The 20,550-nt window shown below is 44.4% G+C and overlaps 1 protein-coding gene across 7 annotated transcripts in view; it reads left to right on the top strand.

Annotated features, from left to right (window-relative positions):
* Positions 1 to 20,550, top strand: part of NEO1 (neogenin 1) — a 400,117-nt gene that overhangs the window by 277,209 nt on the left and 102,358 nt on the right. For 4 of the 7 annotated variants that reach the window (XM_075006453.1, XM_075006451.1, XM_075006449.1 and 1 more), the window contains exon 8: positions 14,417 to 14,636. In XM_075006453.1, coding sequence (XP_074862554.1) covers positions 14,417 to 14,636 — 220 coding nt within the window. The remainder of the gene's footprint in view (positions 1 to 14,416; positions 14,637 to 20,550) is intronic. The other 3 variants (XM_075006455.1, XM_075006454.1, XM_075006452.1) reach the window with 1 other exon arrangement.

The raw sequence follows: 20,550 nt of genomic DNA, 5'->3' as shown, positions 1-20,550 counted from the left end.
ACCTCATGGACATTTTTGAATCTTGAACGACCTCAATTTGAAGCTGCAAGGAAAAACTCTGCAAACATTATAGTGCACTCAGTTACCAATAAACATGATTTTGGCTTCAGTCTAGATGTCTGTGGATATTTGTAAAGCATTTTGATACTATTGTCACAGTCGGGAGCCACTACTGAAGGCAAAACCTTGGAGTAGAAAAAATGTTTGCCAAGGAGCAGTAGCTGGCACCAAGTGCTCCAAAGTGTTTGTTCATAACATTACCACAGCTGGACTAACTGGGAACCTTACAGTCTGGAGCATCCTCAGGGAGTGCAGGGGCAGCCACACAAAGGAAACAAAGGAAGCACCCCATTCAGCAATTAAAATTTTGGCAGTGGCACAGGGTGCACCTCCCAAATGCTGCAATGATTCACTTGTAGTCTGGAGCTCTGTCAAGTGCATGAAAAGAAATCTTCTCCTCAGCTGATTCATTAAGATTTGTGATGAGCTTGTCTTATCTGGAATTCTCTCTTTGCTTATCGTAAACATGAGATGTTTCAGGCCATGGCCTAGGCAAAGTGGCAGAGCTATGTGTGGGAAATGTACCACTTATATATTATCATGTCTGTCAGAGCAGTTGTATTTGTGTGCACGATAAACTTTTTTTTCTAATTTTTTTATTTTAAGTCATGTCCTACATTGTAACATTTGATATCACTCCCCTAAGTCATCTCTGTAGACTTATTTAATGTCCAGTGCCTGCAGTGACCATTTGTTTTGGTAGTTAAAGATCATCTACATCAGTTTAGGTCTCATTAATATCTTGTGTTCTCGCTGAGTTTACTATAGAAAGCATTGGAAAACTTCATTTTGATCAGAAAAAGCAATATTTTGTAAGTTTTTATTCATACTATTTAAAAATTGTTATCCAGTCTTTAATGATTATCCTGTGAAGCAGTTAAGTCCTATGTACTATGTTTCAGTATTTTCCATACTATACCTTTTGCAGCACATATCATTATTTGATTGTATCCTTCTGAACTCCCTGGAGTTGCTTTTTAAAGTAAAGGGGGGACTGGTTCATTTAATATAAGCTGTGGTTCTTTTGGAACATTTCTTTTAAATTAAGTTTAAAAAAAATACTTCTTCAAGTAGTGTCCGCTTGGGTGCTCCATTCTAGATGTTAGTGAGTCCTCGTGCCAGCGGTCAGAGATTCTTCTATATCCCTAGCTTTACATCCCAGACATGCGCAGTGGTGCCTCCTCATGCTGTCTGACATGTGCGCAGCACTGGCCCCTCAGTTCCTTCTCTAAGGTCTTGGCTGCTCTCTCTCGCGCACGCTTAGACAAAAGGAAGAGTTAGTGTTTTACCCTTATCCAAGTTACTTTTCCTGTTAAAGTGCCCAAGAAAACAAACAAAAAGTTTACTTAAGTTTAGTGTTAGAATTAGTTGCTGCGTCATCACCATGCTGGGCTCATTGAGCTTCAGGAGATGTGCAACATGCAGGGAAACCATGGCAGCCTCCGATGGCCATGTGTCTTGCATCAAGTGCCTGGGTGCAGGGGCTCCAAACCCAATCCTGCACCCATTGCTTCAACCTCATGTTGAGAGCCAGGAGGGACCAAACCAATAGGTTCAGGACGTACTTGCATGAGAGATCCCTCCAACCACTAGTCCTGGAGCAGCCCTCCACCAAAAAAACGGCATGGGAGACCAAGGGTATGGACTTTGTGCATCCCTTTACCTTGGTTGGCACCCTAACCACCAAGGCAGGTCCTTCCCCAGCACGTTCCTGGCCACTAGCACAATCCTCATATTTTGTGCCAGTCAAAAAGGCTGCCATGATGTCCCTGGCATCGTCTAATCTGGCACAGCTCAAGCAGGCACTCTTGGAGCCAAGACATTGGCATTTGGCACCATCAACACTGCTGGCTTCAGCTGCTTCTACTCCCAGGCATAAGAGGTCATCAAAAATCAAGTCCCTGCCCTCAGTGTTGGAGATGGAGCACAATCATCACCACTACAAGTGTCCGCACCGCATAAGTCCAGGGTTGAGGCATCGCTTCACTCTTGCATGGCACTGGACAAGACATTCAAGTGGCACTGGGACCTGCTTTGCAGTTCTTGCATGGCTCAGGGGACAAGATGCCCACCCTAGGAGGGGGCAGTACCAACCAAAGGAGTGTCTCTTCGTCGCAGCACTGCGGTCCCTACAGTGCTTAACTACAGTGGCTTACCCCTAGCTACCCCCACCATGATTTGCTCATCATTATCTATATCCAGAAGAGCCTGCTCCTCACCAGTCGTGTTGGCAGTCATGCTCCGCTGGCACTATCCACAGTGTCTAGGCACTACCCCATATTGCCGCAGCACCACATCAGTGAGATATCCCCCATCGCAGCACTCTGAGGCTGAGGACTCCCTGTCTGAGGCCAAAGATAGGTCCCCACTACACCACTCCTCTTCTTCACTGGATGATATTGTGATCATCGTCTTGCCTCCCCTATGGATAACTCACGGACTTTTCAGGAGCTGTTTCAGCAGGTAGCCCAGGGTCAGGAGAAGGACCTGCAGGAGGTGCAGATGAAGCAGTACTGGCTTCTTTGCACCCTGCAGTCCCCCACCTCCTCCAGAACTGCACTGCTTATGGACGAAGTGACAGTGGATCCCACGAATGTCATCTGGCAGATGCTGGCATCCATTCCTCCTGGCAACAAGAGGGCAGATAAGCGGTATTTTGTGGCCTCCAGCGATGTAGAGCTTAATTCATCCATTCTAAACCAAACTTGCTGGTAGTCAGCACTGTCCATAATAAGTCCAAGTCCTTCCATTCCACTCCTCAGGACAAGGCGAGCAAAAGCTGGGACATCATGGGGTGAAAAGTCTATTCATTGGCACATTGCTCCTGTGGGCAGTGAACTACACGGCCATGCTGGCCAGCTATGGACACCTAAGCTATTCTAAGTCTCAAGAGCTAGTCCTCTCCTTGCCAAAGCAGCAACGTCCAGCTCTCGTAAATTTAATACAGGAAGGGAACACCTTCACCTGTGTGGTCCTCGAGTCCACAATGGACGTAGTGGATATGGTTGCTAGAGTCATGGCTTCTGCTGTAGTTACAAGGCGCGCTTTGTGGCTCCAACCCTCGGGGGTCCCCAAAGACATTTAGCAGAAGGTAGAGGACCTTTCCTTTGATAAATAACACCTGCTCACGCAGAAGACTCTGTACCATGCTGCATACACTGGGGATGTACACTCCCCACATTTAAATGGGGCTCGGTATTCTCCTTGCCAAAGACCATGGGAGCAGTTCCAACAGCACACAGCTCTGTGAACCCTGCCAAGAACACAGGTCTCAACAGCACAAACCCCGCTGTCAACAGCATTAGTGTCCCACCTTCAATAGCCTAAGCAGCAGTTTTGAGGGTTTGGTTGGGAGCCTGCAAGAGCTTTGTGCTCCAGCTGTCCCACAGCCTGGTTGCTATCCATTTTACTACCACTTCCACCCCTTTTTCCATTGTTGGGCCACCATTACTTTGGATAAGTGGGTCCTGGAACTAGTGGCCCGGAGTATTCCATCTCATTTACCTCTACCCCCCCACCATCCACTCCCAACCCTGTCCTTCAGGACCCCTTCTCACGAGAATCTGCTTGAGCAAGAGTTACAGCACCTTTTCTGTCTGGGTGTCATTGAGCCGGTCCCAGCTGAGTTTCAGGGCAGGGGGGTTCTACTCCATATGCTTCCTAACCCAGAAAAAGAACTGGAGATTGTCTCATAAAAGGACCCTTGATTCCAGAGGCCCTTCACATGTTAAGGGTCACCACAGACCTCCTGCTCAGCCTTGGCTTCCACATAAACTTCAAGAAGTCCATGCTTCAACTCATGCAGTCTTTGGAGTTCACTGGTGCCCACATAAATGCTACCACCACTAGTGCCACTCTCCCAATTCAAAAATCCCAGGCCCTGTCTAGTCTCATCCCTGTGGTTCAACTGTCTCCCACTGTCACAGTGTGCACGTACCTCAAGCTGCTGGATCCCATGGCCGCCACCATGCATGTGGTGAAGCTGCCCAGACTGCATATGCGGTGCCTCCGGTCCTGACTGTGTGTGTGTTACGCCCTGGCTAGGGACCCGCTGTCCAGATCAGTGGCCGTCCTGTCATGTGTCTTTGCCTCCCTTCAGTGGTTGACACGTCCGGACAATGTTTTCATTGGGGTGCTGTTCCACCAATTACTCTTGTCTTATTACCCTTACTATGGGTGCTTCCCTTATGGGATGAGGGCCCCATTTGGGTTCCCTTATGGTCCAGGGCAAATGGTCCTACACAGAGCAAGCACTCCACATAAAGCTACTGGCACTCCAAGGCAGTCTGCTATGCTTGCCAGCATTTCTAGCAGCACCTTGCGCACAGAACTGTCAACATCCCTTTCAGACAACATCACATGCATGTATTAATATCAATCATCAAGGTCCCTGTGCATGGAAACCATAAAACTGTGGACTTGGTGCCTTCTGCAGTACATCACTCCAGTGGCCACATATCTCCCTGGAATACTGAACATGACCACGGATGCCCTGAGTTGCTTGTTCAGTGATCACTATGAGTGGGAAATTGACATGGCGGCCCTCAACCATGTTTTCCAGCTTTGAAGCCAGTTGTGCATAGACCTGTTTTCAACCCAAGTCAACAGGAAGTGCCATCATTACTGCTCCAGAGCAGGTCTGAGGCAGCACTCCCTTGGAGATGCTTTCCAGCAAATGAGACGTGCCCGTTCTTTGTGTTTCTTTTCCTTCCCTTGATTCATAAGCTTCTGGTCAAGGTCAGATGACTGGATTGGGCTCACCTCATACTGATAGCCCCGGTGTGTCTGAGACAAACTTGGTATCCTTACCTGTATTGGCTGTCAATGGCAGTTCAGTATCCCTTTCCTCCTTGCCACACCCTTCACCCTGATCCACTCCAGCTGCACCTCCACAAGCGGCTCCTTCATGGTTCTAGGATGCCAAAATCCCATGCTCTGGGGGGTTGAAAAGGGTTCTTATTAACAGCAGAGTGGAGTCCTCCCGCAGGTCCTACCTCTACAAGTGGATGTGTTTCTCTCAATGGTTGAGCGCTAATCACTCTGTGCCTCCCCATATCATGCCTCTTCCTGTTCTCCTTGGCAACCTGCTGCACCTGTGTGAGTCGAACCTAGCCCTTGGTACTTTCAGAGTACATACTGCAGTGTTCCACTATGCAGAGGATGGCACCTCCTTCTGCACCCTTCCTATCACCAAACTTTTTTTGACAGGTCTGCAAAACACTTTTTCATCAGTACAGTCTCCAGTCCCCATCTGGGAACTCAACCGTGTACTCAGTTGTTTCATGCAGCCACCCTTTGAACCTCTGGAGACATGTTCCTGGCTCCATCTGCTGATGAAGGTCTTGTTTTTAGTCACCATCACATCAGCCAGAGGATTCAGGGAGCTTGCTGCTGTGATGTCTGAACCTCCTTATATGCTTTATACCAAGGATAGAGTCACTCTTCACCCTCATCCTAAATTCCTCCTTAAGGTTCCCTCTCCATTTGCTATCAATGAATCTATTCAGTTGCCAGCATTCTTCCTGATTCTGCGCATGTGGTGTGGCATACTCTGGATATTTGTCAGGCATTGGCCTTCTACGTCAATCACACAGAGCCTTGGTGCAAGTCTCCTTGGTGCTTCCTCTCCTCTGCATTCATACCTGTTACACTCTTCACTGGACACAACTTCCAGGTGCTATCACTGCCCATTCTACCAGGGCTGTGTCTTCCAGCACCGCCTTCGTCAAGAACTTACCCTTACAGACGTACACAGAGTGGCAGCATAGTCTTTGAGCAATGCATTTGCACAGCACTGCACTTTTTTGTCTTTGATTCCTTTCTCCATTTATGTGGGTTAAACAGTTCGGTCGACTGTAGTCATTACTGGGCCCTAAACCCACCTCCAAAGTGAAATTACTGATTTATTGTCCCCATGAGTGCTCCACTCTGGGTGACTCTACTTGAAGAGGAGGAGGAAGTACTCACCTTATGCAGTAACAATTGTTCTTCAAGACTTGTGTCCCCGTGGATGCTTCACTTCCCTCCCTCCTTTCCCTGCTTTGGAGCATCCTTCTCTAGTTGCTAGGGTAGAGAAGGAATGAAGGGGGCTGTGCCACATGCACGCCAGATAGCACAAGGATGTGCTACTATGCATGCACGGCGTGGGAAGTCACAGCTATAGAAGAATCTTCGAATGCTGTTGCGAGGATGCACAGACATCCAGAGTGGAGTGTCCACAGGGATGCACATCTTAAAGAACCATCATTCCTGCACAAGGCGAGTAACTGTCTCCATCTGACTTTGGATTTTGCAGCTTTGTTAAGATTTGAGTATGGAAAACTTTTTTTTTCCTTGAGAGCCCATTCAAAAATCTCAATGTGAGCAATAATTGAGAAGTGATATGTTGCTTATCTTTCTGGCTGTGGAACATAATTCTTTATCCATGTTCTTAACAAACCACTTGCATTTTTGACATGCTAAAAAAGATTGAGATTAATGCCAAACTATCCAGAAATAGCAAGGAATGTTCTAGGGGAATTAAAAAATGATGAAATGGACATAAAGACTTATTCCCCAAATATCTTGTTTAACTGGACCTAAAAGCTAGAGGTAATAAAGTGGTTCCCTTATTAGCCTTAAGCTAATTTTAGTGTAATTATTCATTGACATAGCTGTGCACTATTGAGCATTCGGCTTACAAATTGGTTTGTAGTGGAATTCAAGGCATTTTGAAAGAGTGTGGGGAACGAAAGGGAGGAAGGAAATAGCCTAGTTTTCTAAATGCACAGTATAGGTATCAACAATGCCAATTTGGAACCAGCTTGCTATTTAATTGTTGCTTCGCATGGGTGAATTGCTTGCCTATTCCTTGCTTATACAATATATAAGTTCTTTGTGTGTTTATTTGGTTCATGATTTATTTTCTATCTCCCACTGTTTTTTGTTGTATTTGAGTGATCTAACTACAATGCTGTGAGGAGAAGTATTTCCAGTCTCTACTCTTACACAAGGACACAATTGAGTTTTTGTAAACCTGGGAAATTTTGGCAGGTCTCCCAGATACTTCATCTTGATGCCTGCAGGTTCCTTAAATGCAGCATACAGATTACTTCCAGCACATGATGGGTGGGTTTCATTATACATGGAGAAGAATATGTTAATAAGTGGAGCCTATTTTAAATTAAACATGTGAGTTAAAGAAGCTCATTAGGACTACTTGTATGGGCAGATTTCATCAGATACTTTGGTTTCAGTTTGGTTATTTAAAAATCTTTATGCAACTCTTTTAATTAAGTTGGTGATTTGTAAAGATAGATAAGACATGTTTCCTTCCACCAAAGAGCTTATAATAATTTAAATGACTCACCTGGCAGTATTACCAATACATCATAAGAGAAACCAAAACATTAATTTAAAATAATCTGAAGATGAATATTTTGAAATTAGAATGTCAAGAAGTGTTGGATTTCACAAGGGACAACTGCTGTAACGGGAAATGATTTTCTACTGAGTTTAGTTTTTTCTATATAAATTCATAACAAATATTTGTTTTCATTACTCTCTGGAATTAAGCTTAGCAACTAAAAGGGTGGCTGCGACTAACTTTCTTTGAGTTTTAAGACAATGAAATTGATCCTATATGGGGTTATATGAGTAAAATTTTGAAAATTGTCTCAGTCGGGAGCTTAAGTCCCCCTGGAATGGAATTTAGGCTCCAAGCACACTTAGGCTGTGCCTACACGACAAGATAATATTGATTTTAAGTCATTTAACCCAATTTTACCAAGTGCCTGTCTTCACTGTAAATTCCGTTAGCTCAATTTATAGTGCACTAAAATTGATGCAATAGCGATATCATAATATCATCAGAACCTGATGGGTGTAGTGTTCAGGTCAAATCTAAAATTCCAAGTGAAGGGTAGTAAGGAAGCTCCATGTCTTTAAATAGAATCCATTGGCCTTTTGAGATGTCCTGTATGTGCCTCACAATACCCTACAGTTCTCCGCTCTGGCCTCTTCCATCTCCACTGCTCTCAGGCGTGCAGGAATTAGGCAACAGGAAGACTGTTTCAGTTCAGCACTTGGAAGACCGTGGCTGTAGGGTCATGCTTGTATGAGAGGCTGAAAAATCTTTCTCTTTCTTTCTTAGTAGCATGGCTGTGGGGGCTGTGATTCTGTGTTTACCTCTGCCAGCTGTCATTTTTCCTGCACTGCCTGGCGCCAGCTGAGACCCCTCCCTGCCCCCACACCACAACCACGTGGCAGCTAGGCTGTGGGTGGAGGTCATGCTTGTGTGATAAGATGAGAAACCTTTTTCCAGCTATTTACATGTTGTTCTGCCCCTCATATCTCCTCTCTTCCCTCCCTGTGAGGCACCACGCGGCCTGGAACTTCTCTGTGCCCAGCTGCATCACATGGCTTGACCCCAAACCAATAAAAAGACATGCTGAACGTGCTGCTAGGCAGCTTGCTTGCAGTGAGGTTCCTGGAGCCATCTGTGGGAAGTCTCCCTTGGCACCTAAAATATTTGGGGGCCAACTGCTATTCAGGAGCCTTGCAGCTGCCCAGGGGAAATCTCCCTTGGCGGCTAAAGATACTTGGGAGCTGGCAGCTATTAGGGGGAAGCCTACCTCAGTGCCTAATATTTGGGGGCTGGCTTAAGATCATCAGCTGCCCAGAGGCAGGGGCTGGGACCAGACTTGTCTTCCAGTGGATCTTTGTTAAAGGATTTCAAGTGTACGTAGTCCAGTGTGGCAGCCGTTTCTCAGGCTCCCTCTCCATAATTAACCCCTGGTTCCCCGTTACCCATAGGTGCAGGAAGTGCCATCGAAAGTTGATAGGGTGGACATTCACTGTAAAGCCTGTGTGTACTTAGATGTACGTTTCTAGATTATGGGTTGGGTGCAAGGGTGCAAATTATTACTCTGAGGATCTTTTATGCCAGGAAGCCTAAATACAGAGCCAAGACTTTCCTCTGCCCCGCTGGGCATAGGTAGCAGGTGGGGGGCCCTGCCACAGGGTTTCTTGGGCTCCCAGCAGCTTTAAGAGGGACTAGATGCAGGCACCAGAGAGTATTGATTACTGTGGACAGGGTGTCCCTTGTAGCACTCGGAGGCCTTTTTGGTCAACAGAAGAAAGAGCTTTGTCACTAGAGTGACTATCCTTTGAGCCCAGATTTTTATGGGGTTGATCCAAAGGCAAGTGAAGGCAACATAGTAGCACTACAGTTACCACAGTTCTCCAAGTAAGCCTTGGAGTGACCAACCGAGCGATAAGTGATTCAGTGATCTGTTGCATTTTCAGTGTAACGCACGTGTCTACTTACACATACATTTTCAGATTCTGGAGTGGGTGCAAGGATGAAAATTCTTGTTCTGAGGACCTCCTTTGCCAGGAGGTCTAAAACCAGATCCAAGCCTGGGCCCACTGGTAATAGGGGCAGGTGGTGGGTCCTGCCCTGGAGTGTCAGCTAGCATCCTGGATCTGGATGTAGCCCCCCTGGAGTTCCTTCACCTTTGCCTGGACTTCCTCCCTGCTGCAGCAGGGGGTTGCATCATTTCTCCAGGTTGATGGCCATCCAACATTGGCTTGGGTATTACAGCGCTTCACCTTGGGGTTTTGGAGTAGCTCCTCCTCGACAGGTTGAGGAAGGTCTGCACCTAGGATCCAGGCCAGGAGGGATCTGCCTCTTGGTGCCCTGTGCTGGCTCCTGGGACCTCTTCAGCTGATTTCTTGAAGGCCCAGGGAGTCTCAGGCTCCCTGCTGGTGTGCCATATAGGATGCTGGCTGGAAAGGTATGGGTGCAAGGGTGTTTACACAGCAGCTTGTAGTGCTGCTGTTCACACACACACGGAAATTTGTCACTAGAGCGGCTGGCCTTTGAGACGAAATTCTTGATCTGAGGATCTTCTTTGCCAGGAGGTCTAAATCCAGGTCCAAGCCTTTCCCCTGGGCCCACGGTGGCTTTTGGCCCTGCTGATGTTAGGAGTCCCCTTAGCTTATGTGACCATTCCTCCCCATTTCACATCAAGCATGCGGTCCAGAGCTTTTGCATCCTGTTTTGAAAACCTGTGGGTTGGGAAGCCCAAAATCTTTTTTCTAACCTTTCCTGAGTGCTTTACTATCCCTCCCCTCTACTAAGTGATAAAAAGCACATCTCTTATACAGGCAAGCTAGATTCTGCCTTGAAAAAGGGGTGTTTGTTTAACAAGGCAGAGGAATGAGGGAAATGAAATGTAGGAAGATGTTGTCAGATGCCCACCACCTTTTTTTTCCCATGCTGCACCAGTGAAAATAGCCAGAAAGCTATGGGGCTCAGGGAACTGTGGGATAGGTTCCCACAATGCACTGCTGCAACAGTTGGTTTTGGTGATTTGTGTGTGGCAGCAATAAGTCAGTTTTGTGGGAGCCTGTGGGAAGATAAGGATGCTCAAAATCAGATTTATAAAACCCAGAATTAAAAATCGATTTTAATAAAGTCAGTTTTATCTTGTAGTGTAGACACAGCCTTAGAGGCTTATGAAATTGTTATCCTGTTTCAGTGAAGCAGTTATCTGTCAGGGATGGAGTAGAAGTTACCACATCAGAAGATGTATCTTGCCTGCTGTAGCTTCTATGTAATATTATACAACTTTGTTTTGGATACTTGTATAGAGTCGTTAACACAAATTGAATCCCAAAGAGCCTTATAGTATTAACTAATGAAGTAACAGAGATAAATGTAAAGGAAATAAAATCTGCTGGGAAAAAATGGTTTTCAGCTGGAATTTAAAGTCAGCTTCAGCTATGCAAGGAGATGGTTTATGATTAGATACAGAAAGTTAATTAGAGTTGATCATACTTTAGGCAGGGGGCTGGACTAGATGACTTCCTAAGGTCCCTTCCAGCCCTTGGATTTTATGATTATTATTCTACCATATTTTTAGGCACAATGGCAACACTGTGTTAAGGGAGCATAAAGGGTGTTAGTGATAAGGGCCAGAGTCCACAGAGGGAGGTGTTTAAATCTGAGCATTAGAGGAGCCCCTGACTTAAACAGGACTAGGAATATGCTTAATGTTAATTGTGCTCTTAAGCACTTTGAATGTTATTCCCCTGCTTTGTCCCCTTTATCCCTTCATACCTTCTATGCAGTTCAAAGTACAAGATGAAGCAGGGTAAACAGCATATGGCCATGTCTCTCCGGGATTACTGTAGCTTTTATTTGATCCAAGAACACGGACCAGAAGCTGGCCCAAGGCATTTAAGAAATCCATGACGATCTGAAGGGGAAAAAAATTTGGATTTTGAAATGGTTGCAAACCTAGTGGAGTTGTTTGAAGAAGGGAATACTGACTGCACTGTGTGATTTGTCTGAGAAGAGCCAATGGCATTCAGATCATGCTACTATTTGGAGGAGTTATTAGTCTGTTGTGTTTCAGCTCCTACTACTCTACAGCAAAAATACTCCTATCCCAGGTTCTGGGTGCCTTAGACAATCTCTTAAAGTTACAGTATCCCAACAATAATATCGGTGTCACTGAAATATAGTAGTCATGATGGCTACTCCTGGCTTTTCCCCAAAATAGCTAGTGGTAAGCAAGACCAGAGAGGAGGATTTTAAAGAAAGAAAAAGGATGATTTCAGCAGATGTGGACTATGTGGTACTTAGTGTGGTGGAGATTGGCAGATGTGATATGTGGGAAGGAGTTAATGTTGTTGTGGATCTCCCAATTAGTAAAGGGAATGCAAGTTCATAGGCAAAGGAGGAGACAGAAGAGAGATGGAGGCTTAAATGGTGTAGTCGTCTCACCAAGAAAAGCACTTCTGTCTTTGAGGCATTATATGCATGATTGTTCCATTGTAGTTTTCATCATAGATGATGTCATATTCTGTGGGTCAAATAAAATCAAATATCATAGGCTATCAATCAATGAATATTGTATCTAGCTACTGTACCAGAAAACATTGTGCATTGTTAGTGATAGTGGTTTGTTTGTTTGTTTGTTTGAAAAAACTAAACCTGCAATATGAAAGTGATACAAAACTAGAACTAAACGCTAAGCCTGGTTGTAAGTGTATTGTATATAACATGTTAGCTGTTGCTGTCAGTTGTTTATGAAATGGAAACTAGGAGAACAGAGGTCTGCTGTGTCAAGACTGAGAGGATATTTTGTTGACAGCTTTCATATTTGGAATTTAAAATGAATCTTAACAACGTCAGTAGTCATGTCTTTCATTGTCTGTGTTGATTTGCTGTCTTGTTCGCCATTCATGCAACTGTAACATTATTTTATTCTGTGGATGTGTCTTTAGCTTTGTCCTTGCCACTCTTGACAGAGATGCTTACCATCCACCAATACTGCAGTTGTCCCTCTGGTGCACAGCAGTCAATCTTTTCTCCTCCTTCCTACTGATACTATAACTGCATTAAAAAAAATCTGATAGTGTATTCTTTACCATCAGCAAAGGAGTGAGGCAAACTCCTGTGAATTTTAATAATTCACACCAGAGCCTCTAGTAAAGTGTTGAAAGTTAAATGTAAAGCCTGAAATGTGCTGCAAGCTACATAGCATGCATCAAAGATGTTTTCAGCTTATTATAAATACCAATTTAATCCTGATTTCCGAGAAGGTCAAAAATAGCTCCATTTTTTTTAAACAATCACAATGATTGTCAGACTGTTCAAAGATTTCTTGTTCAGTAATATTTAGGACATAATGATTAGTCTCATACTTGGTTAATGTAAAAGTACAAAATTATTTTCAGAAAAGTCTGTAAAGAAACAATATCATCTCACTATTTTAACAGTATGGAAAAGTGGACATTTAAAGAATTGGATGTTTTGTCTTTTGACACCCAAATTTAAGGTCCATATCTTTAAATGTCAAGTTGCTGCTCCAGGTTATGGAGGCACGATGGCTTTTCAACAGAATGTTTATGAGAGTGTTAGAAACATACATCAAGAAGTCCCGTGGCACCGTTTAGACTCAGATATATTGTTAAATATGCATTTGACAAAGTGGGTCTTTGGCCATGAAAGCTTGTGCTCCAATATATCTGTAGGTCTATAAGGAGCCACAGGACTTCTCAATGTTTTTCCGGATACAAACTAAGACGGCCACCCCTTGAATACCAGAAACACACATTGTTCTCTAACCACATTTCTGAAGATGGCTGAACCGGTTTAGATGAAATTTTCCAGAATAAGTCAATCTGAATTATTTAAATTTTTAACAAATTGTAATTAGCTGACAAAAATAATCTTGTAATGGAAAATGCCAGGTGACCTATGAATCAGAGCTGTTCCATGCACTGCCTATAGCACTGCGTGTGAACGGACACCTATTACACAGAATATTAGCACTAGATGTAGTGGAGGTTTGCATGGATTGCTTTGATGGGATTTTTGTAAAAAGCTATTTACACACAATAGCCGCTGCTATTAACATGCATTACATAACATTTCAATACCTTTTAATATATTAAACTATGGGATTTGTCTCAGCATAAATATGGCATGATGCCTCTATGCAAGACATTCTGCAACAAAGTTTACAATAGTGTTCTTCATGTCATGAAGCGACATTAGGTGTGGCACTGTTGATACGCATTAAAAATTGTCATTAAAAAAATCAGCAAACAATGAAAAGTAATTAGTTTTTGGGAAGAAAGACCTGATCTGGGTGGAAGATAGGAGCACCTTGGAGGAAAAACACAACCCTCCTATCTAGATTTTATGGGAAGAATAGCACTGCATCATATGCACTGTCTGTATTACACCTTGACTCCTTCAGATACCAGTTCCATGATACTGTGCAACAGGCAGATGATGCTATATTTTGATACATGACTCTGCTAACATTCTTCACAGTTTGCATATCAGAACTGGATAATCTTGCCATGGTTCTTCCATGAACTTTGTATAATCCAAAGATTACATTTTATAGCTGAGTCTAATACAAATTAATACCACATTTTAAGAAAGTAAAATGGAAAATGGAGTTTTAAAATAGTGGTGAATAGCAAATGAAAGGCTGATGTTTTATTTCTTACAAAAAATTTAAAAAAATATTGTTGGGGAACTGATGTGTCCTCTTATGAGCTGATATTTTATCCCCAGTTTTCACCCTTCCCCTTCCTTGCCACTTCCATTACAATGAAGATTTGGTCTGCTTGCTCAAAAGTGATGTGTCCTTTAATATTTCCCATTAGTGTTCAGTAGTTACCTTTGGCCTGCATGTCAGCCTTCAGCTTAATGGCCTTTTTTGTGTGTGTTCATTTTGTTTTGTTTCCCATCGTGGTTTTGTTTATTTCTTTTGTTTTTTTCCTGTTTTCTTTTTTAAACCGTGGTGATGTTTGCCCTTCATATTCCCCAATGTTTGCACATGACAAGATGTTGCCATCCCAACATTACCTCCCACTTCACTGACCAGTGCCACTACTGACCATCTAGCACCAGCTACAACTGGACCACTGCCTTCAGCCCCCCGGGATGTCGTGGCCTCACTTGTTTCTACTCGCTTCATCAAACTGACGTGGCGGACACCTGCATCAGATCCTTACGGAGACAACCTCACCTATACAGTGTTCTACACCAAGGAAGGTATCAACAGGTAAAGACCTATACTTGTGAGTTAGATGGAGATCGGGTTTTTTTGTATCTTGTTACAACTCAAATGCTGCCCCCTCACACTGGTTTCTAAGGGCCAACAGTGTATGTACAGTGGCTCCATCCAGTTTCTAAATGCCAAAAGGTTACAGGGTCACCAGTGTTTTACAGGAAACAATTAGAATTGACAGTCTTTGATATTTGTCCCAGAGCTAAATTTTCAAGGCACAAGTACTTGGAAAACGAACTCTAGTAGTTTTAAAACTGAAGCGTATTTGAAGTGGGCATCAGCCTGGTTTTGAATTGTTGCAAAGGGTCCGCAGTATAATTGGCATAGACCGCTTAATAGCTAAAAGTGCTCGTGGATTTTATTGCCACCTATCAATGCTGATAGTGTGATAAACTGTTAAGTTATATTAGCCCTTAAGTAGCCAAGAGATACCACACCACAGTATCTGAAATACAGAAGTTATGTTCTAAAACCAGGGTCATACTTTCAGATACTACTGTGCAGTAACTGGCATTTTCATGTACAACAGTTGCCATTAAAATCATCATAGTGCTGATTATTCACGATTCTGGTGTTAGCACAATGCTTCACCATTTTAGTTAAATCCATCCAGCTTTCTTAGTGAAAGGATCCGCTGCGCAGAGTGGCAGTCTAGAATCATAGAATCATAGGGCTGGAAGGGACCTCAGGAGGTCATCTAGTCCAGCTCCCTGCTTCAAGCAGGATCAACCCCCACTAAGTCATCCCAGCCAGGACCTTGTCAGCCTTGTCCAGCATCATCATGAGGTAGAAGCTCCCCTATTTGGTAAACAGGAGTTAATACTCAGTTTGAGCAGTTCTGGGATGTAAAATAGTTCACTGTTACACATAGTCTTGAGAGGATGGATATAGTCCACATTTTCATTGATGGCTGGGGCCACCCTAATAGTGAGAACACTGGATTGAGATTCCAAACCAAAACTCAGGATGGGTGTGAACATCACTCCAGTCCAAGGCCATACATGGTTCTAACCTAAGGTGCTATTTGAACAATTTGCTGTTCTCTACAAAGACCCTTCTTCCAGTGCCTTCTAGCTCTGGAGTCCCCAGCCTTGCCACCAGCTCCTGCTCTTTACTTTTCAGTCTTTAAAGTCACTGGGAATGTTAGGGAGCTGGCCTCTCTATCATCTGGGTACTCAAGTGGTAATTTTCTGGTAAGAGCTGCCTTCTTCCTCCAATTCAGGGTCTTCAGTTTTCTCAATGTGACAGCAGGAGCCAGGAAGATGCATCAGCTGAAACGGCCTACTGAGCAAAGGGACAGAAGCATCCCTTAATATTTAGAGAATTACCTAAGAAATACCATGCAGTCAGGAGTTGATTTGTGCTAAAACCCCCTATGTTCACTGAGATTGGCCCACCAAACTGCTGTTGCCTCAATTCAGTTAAGTTTTTAGCATTTGCTTAATTTGAAGCATGTAAGTCATGTTATTGACTTCTGCCTCACAGCTGGAGACCCATGAACTTGAGTCAGTTAACACAGCCCGGTCATGGGTGTCTTACTGCAATGTAGGCAACCCTCCTCAGCATTTCTGCAGTCCTGATGGCAAATCTCTTTCCATAAGTGTATTTTGTGCCAAATGAAGATAATAACGTTTACCTGCTTTACAAGGGTGTTATTTAACTTAATATTTGTACAGTATTGAGATCATGAGACGAAAACTGCACACGAACACTTGGCTAAAAAAGTGAGTGACTTAAATAAGAAGATAAATTTAAAAACAGTGAACTAGTTTCAAAGTAGAAATAATGAGAAGTCCTCTAGCACCTTAGAGATGAATGGATTTGTTCAGGCATGAGCTTTCTTGGGTAAAACCTGCTTCATCAGATTAAAGGTCAGGTATTACTGGTACCCTCTCTAAATGCTGTGCCTTTAGTTAAAAATGAGTATGGTTGCTATCTGCCTTATAATATTCAAACTAGGCATGGCCTGACAGGTTGCCAGTGTTTATCCAATTTAGGCTGAATTTTGATGCTGTTGAACTTAATTAAGCAAACAATTGTTCAAATGGATAGTTTATTCGGGGACTATATTAGTTAACACTGAATCTAATCTTCCACTGAAAGTATGAGGGTAACTCCTCTATCCAGTGCCTGATTCTTGTTATGCACACGGTCACTGATGTCACCCTATCTATACGAGTCTGCTTGAAATTTCACAAGCAAATCCTGTAGTAAGATTTTAGAAAATATTTGGAAGATATAGGGAGGCAAATGGGATGTGCTCACATCTTGACTCAATTTAAAGTTAGAAAGAGGATTGGCATAGAAATATCAAGTTCTTTTGTGATGTCCCTGTGGGTGCTCTATTGTATGTGCTGGGCTCATCCTGGCAGTGCAGATTGGAGACTCTCCCAGCAGTATCTAGCTGGTCTGCGCATGCAATGACACTGTCTCTCTGTTCATGCTCTTTTGATTATATGCATAGACCAGATCAAGCCAGTTCCTCTCAACCACCCCAGGCGACGAGATGGAGAGGCTAACTGCCTCTCCACATTTTGAAGTCATGACATTCAAAACCCTTCCTTCCTTCCTTTATATGTACAGTTGTTGTTTGTGTTACCTTTTGTATTCTCTTTACTTTGTTCTTCATTGATTTTCCTAAAAAAAGACTGTTAACGTTTGAAGTTGGTGTTCTTCAGTTACCTATCGTTAGCATGTTTTATACTTAGAAGTTACAGTTCAACATTTTGACTTATATAACCATCAGAATGGGGCCAAGTTAGACTGCCAGACCATGCCTAGCTCACAAGGATTTGAGAAATGTGAGTAGTGCCGCAAAGCCATGCCTGCCTCGGATTGTCATTCTAAGTGCACACACTGCCTGAGACAGGGTCACATCTCTCAAAAGTGCCAGCATTGCTCCAGACTAATGGCCAGAGCATGGCGTGATCATGAGATGTACCTTAAGATGATCTTGTTCGACAAGGCTCTTCAGCCTTTTCTTGATGAGACTGCAAAGGGGCTGGAGCAGCCAGGACATAAACTCGGGGCTTCCTCTTCAATGGCCGTTCCCTCTAAGAAAACCAAGGCATTGCCAACCAGGTCATTGTCTGCCATATCACAGAGCATGCCTGATGTCAGACTGAAATCCAGCATCTCCAGCACCAGCTCTCTGAGTTTTAAGGTGGCCCGGAGCATCAAGGCAGCAAAGCCCATGCCAGTGGCACCAAAACCTTTGGGCCCAAAACCCCCGGAACTGAGAGTGCAGATGACTCTTTCCAAGCTCCCAGTTCCTAGCGTGCTGGCACAGGCAGTGTCCTCGGCACTGACTGCCATTGTAGCACCAACTGCTGCCCCGGCCACAGAACTGTCATTGACCCTGCCAATGGCCACAGCGCTGTCAATGCCAATCTTGCCATGCCAATCCCTGGCCCTGTCAGCATGCAGACTTTTCGGCATCAGAAGTCCCACACGACGTGGCACCGAGAAAGGCACCGACCAAGTCCTGGCACCAAAGTGTTACCCCTTAGTCATCATCACCGACTTTCTCTCCAGACCCCTCATTTCCAGAAGTGCCAGCACTGAGGTCACCTCCCCTGGACGCAGGCAGATGGGAAAGCTGTATCCCTCGGTATTGAGAGTTACGCAGGCTACCGTCCCCCTTCCTGACCCCGACATATGAGGACAGGGCATGCCACAGATACAGGTTGCCCTTCCCATCACCATCATCCAGGATGTCAGCATTCTTTTCCCATCGTGGAGACCTGTCCTGGGACTGGCACAGATGATTGTATGACTCACCATGTTCTCACCAATCTAGCAGCTCTCACCATCGAGACAGTCATTATTACTCCTTCTGCAGGTACTCACCTAGGAGGGAGTCAACTGGCAGATCTTGATCATGGGCTGCTCCTACTGTGGGTTACTCCTCTCCCCAGTTGTCACCAGCTCTGATCCTGTCTCTGCTACCGCAATCTCCATCACCTCAGCTGTTGGAATCAGAGGTCATGTTGGCATCAGACGCAGAGGAACAAGGGCCTGCTGCATTTTTTATGGACCGGTCCTCCTCATCATCTGATGAGGCCATTATCCCCAGAGACATTTCCCCTTCTGATGATTTGATGCATTTCTATGATCTTTTCTAAATAGTGGCGCTCACCCAGGACATTCCACTGGCTGAAGTACACAAGAAGCAACATATGCTTCTAAACAACTTAAAACCAGCTCATTCTTCCAAAGCATCCATCTCCATGGAAGAAGACATTGTGGAGGTGGCCAATGACATATGGGAGACCCCTGCCTCGGTTCCCTCTACCAACAAGAGGCTCAACAAGAAATTCTTAATTTCTCCTAAGGGGATGGAGTTCTTGTTGACGTATTTACAGCTCAATTTGCTAGTGGCAGAGGCTGCATTGCATTGGTCACACACACTCCAGTTCAGGGGGACAACATGGGACAAAGAAGCTAAATGCTAAGATATCTTTGGCAAGAATCTGTACTCCTTGGCGACCTTGCTTCTCCATATAGTGAACTATGCGGCGCTGCTCTCTAATCGTGATTTTGACAACTATGCAAAATTCATGCCCTTTTTATACTGTCTACCTGGCTCTAAGAGACCAATTCTGAAGTTGAAAGTTAAGGAGGGGTATATTACAGCCAGGACAGTGGTTCAGCTGGCCCTGGATGTAGCATCTACAGCGACAAGGGCCACAGCTGCCGCAGTGGTTAAGTGGCAGGCCTCATATCAAGAAGCTTCCACCATACCCAAAGGGCTACTGGTGAAAGTTGAAGATCTACCCTTTGATAAAAAGAAATTGTTTGCCAAGAATACAGATGTGGTCCCTCACTCTAGCAAGGACTCACAAACTACACTACATGCTCTGGGAGAGTACACCACTACCACCCATGCCAGAGTTGTTATGATGCTGGATTCTGTAAGCCACAGTTCCAACAGTCTGCCTGGGCTTACAATCAGTCCTGCTCTCAACATCAGCAGACATGCTGTAAAAATCAAGGCTCTTGTAACCAATCCTCAGAGTCCAACAGGGAGCAAGTCTGACTTGTTGGTCGAGAGCGACAACGTTGCCGATGTCATGCGCCATCTTTACACTCTGTTCCACCACCAGCTAAGGCCCCTCTTCCACCAGTGGGCCTCTATCACCACTGACAGGTGGGTTCTGGAGAGAATCAAATCCGGATATGCAGTTCCATTCATCTCCATCCCACCTTCCACACCACCCACCCTGTACCTCTTCAGGGACCCCGTCATGAAACATTGCTGCACGAGGACGAGAACCACCTCCTATGCATAGGAGCAGCGGAGCAAGTTCATTGGCAAAGGCTTCTATTCCCATTATTTTTTTCTCACAGAAGAAGAGTGGTGGTTGGAGACCAATAGTGGACCTATGTCTGCTGAACCACTATGTGTGGAAGCAGTGTTTCAAGATGGTGACCTGGGCTTTGATGATCCCAATCCTGGATCTCAATGATTGGTTTGCCACTGTAATAGTTATGCACAGATTGCCGTGGGTCTTATCTTCAGGTATTCAACATGAAATCCAGTCAAAGGTGGAAGAACTCCCTTTTGATAGAAAGCAGCTGTTCTCCAGCACCACTGAAGAGATGTTACATTCCGTGAAAGACTCCAGAGCAACATTGCACACACTGGGAATGTACTTACGTCCTAGCAAGAGACGCAAGTACACTCACTTCCATAGATCTAGGAAGCATAACTACTCCTACTACAGACAATAGCATAGGCAATATGATAATAAGCCTAAAAATATATAAAACAGGAGGAGAGCACATCAGGGCCAGCCATCTACAGCCCACCCTACCTCCCAAAAGCATCAAATTTGATGGCTTGATCGAGGGACTGAGTGACCACCCTTTAAGTCTAGTGCATTCTGGGCCCACTTTCCATCATTGG

This window comes from Carettochelys insculpta, chromosome 12 (assembly GCF_033958435.1).
Source record: "Carettochelys insculpta isolate YL-2023 chromosome 12, ASM3395843v1, whole genome shotgun sequence".
In the NCBI taxonomy this organism is placed as follows: domain Eukaryota; kingdom Metazoa; phylum Chordata; order Testudines; family Carettochelyidae; genus Carettochelys; species Carettochelys insculpta.
This window is presented reverse-complemented; position numbering and strand designations above follow the sequence as displayed.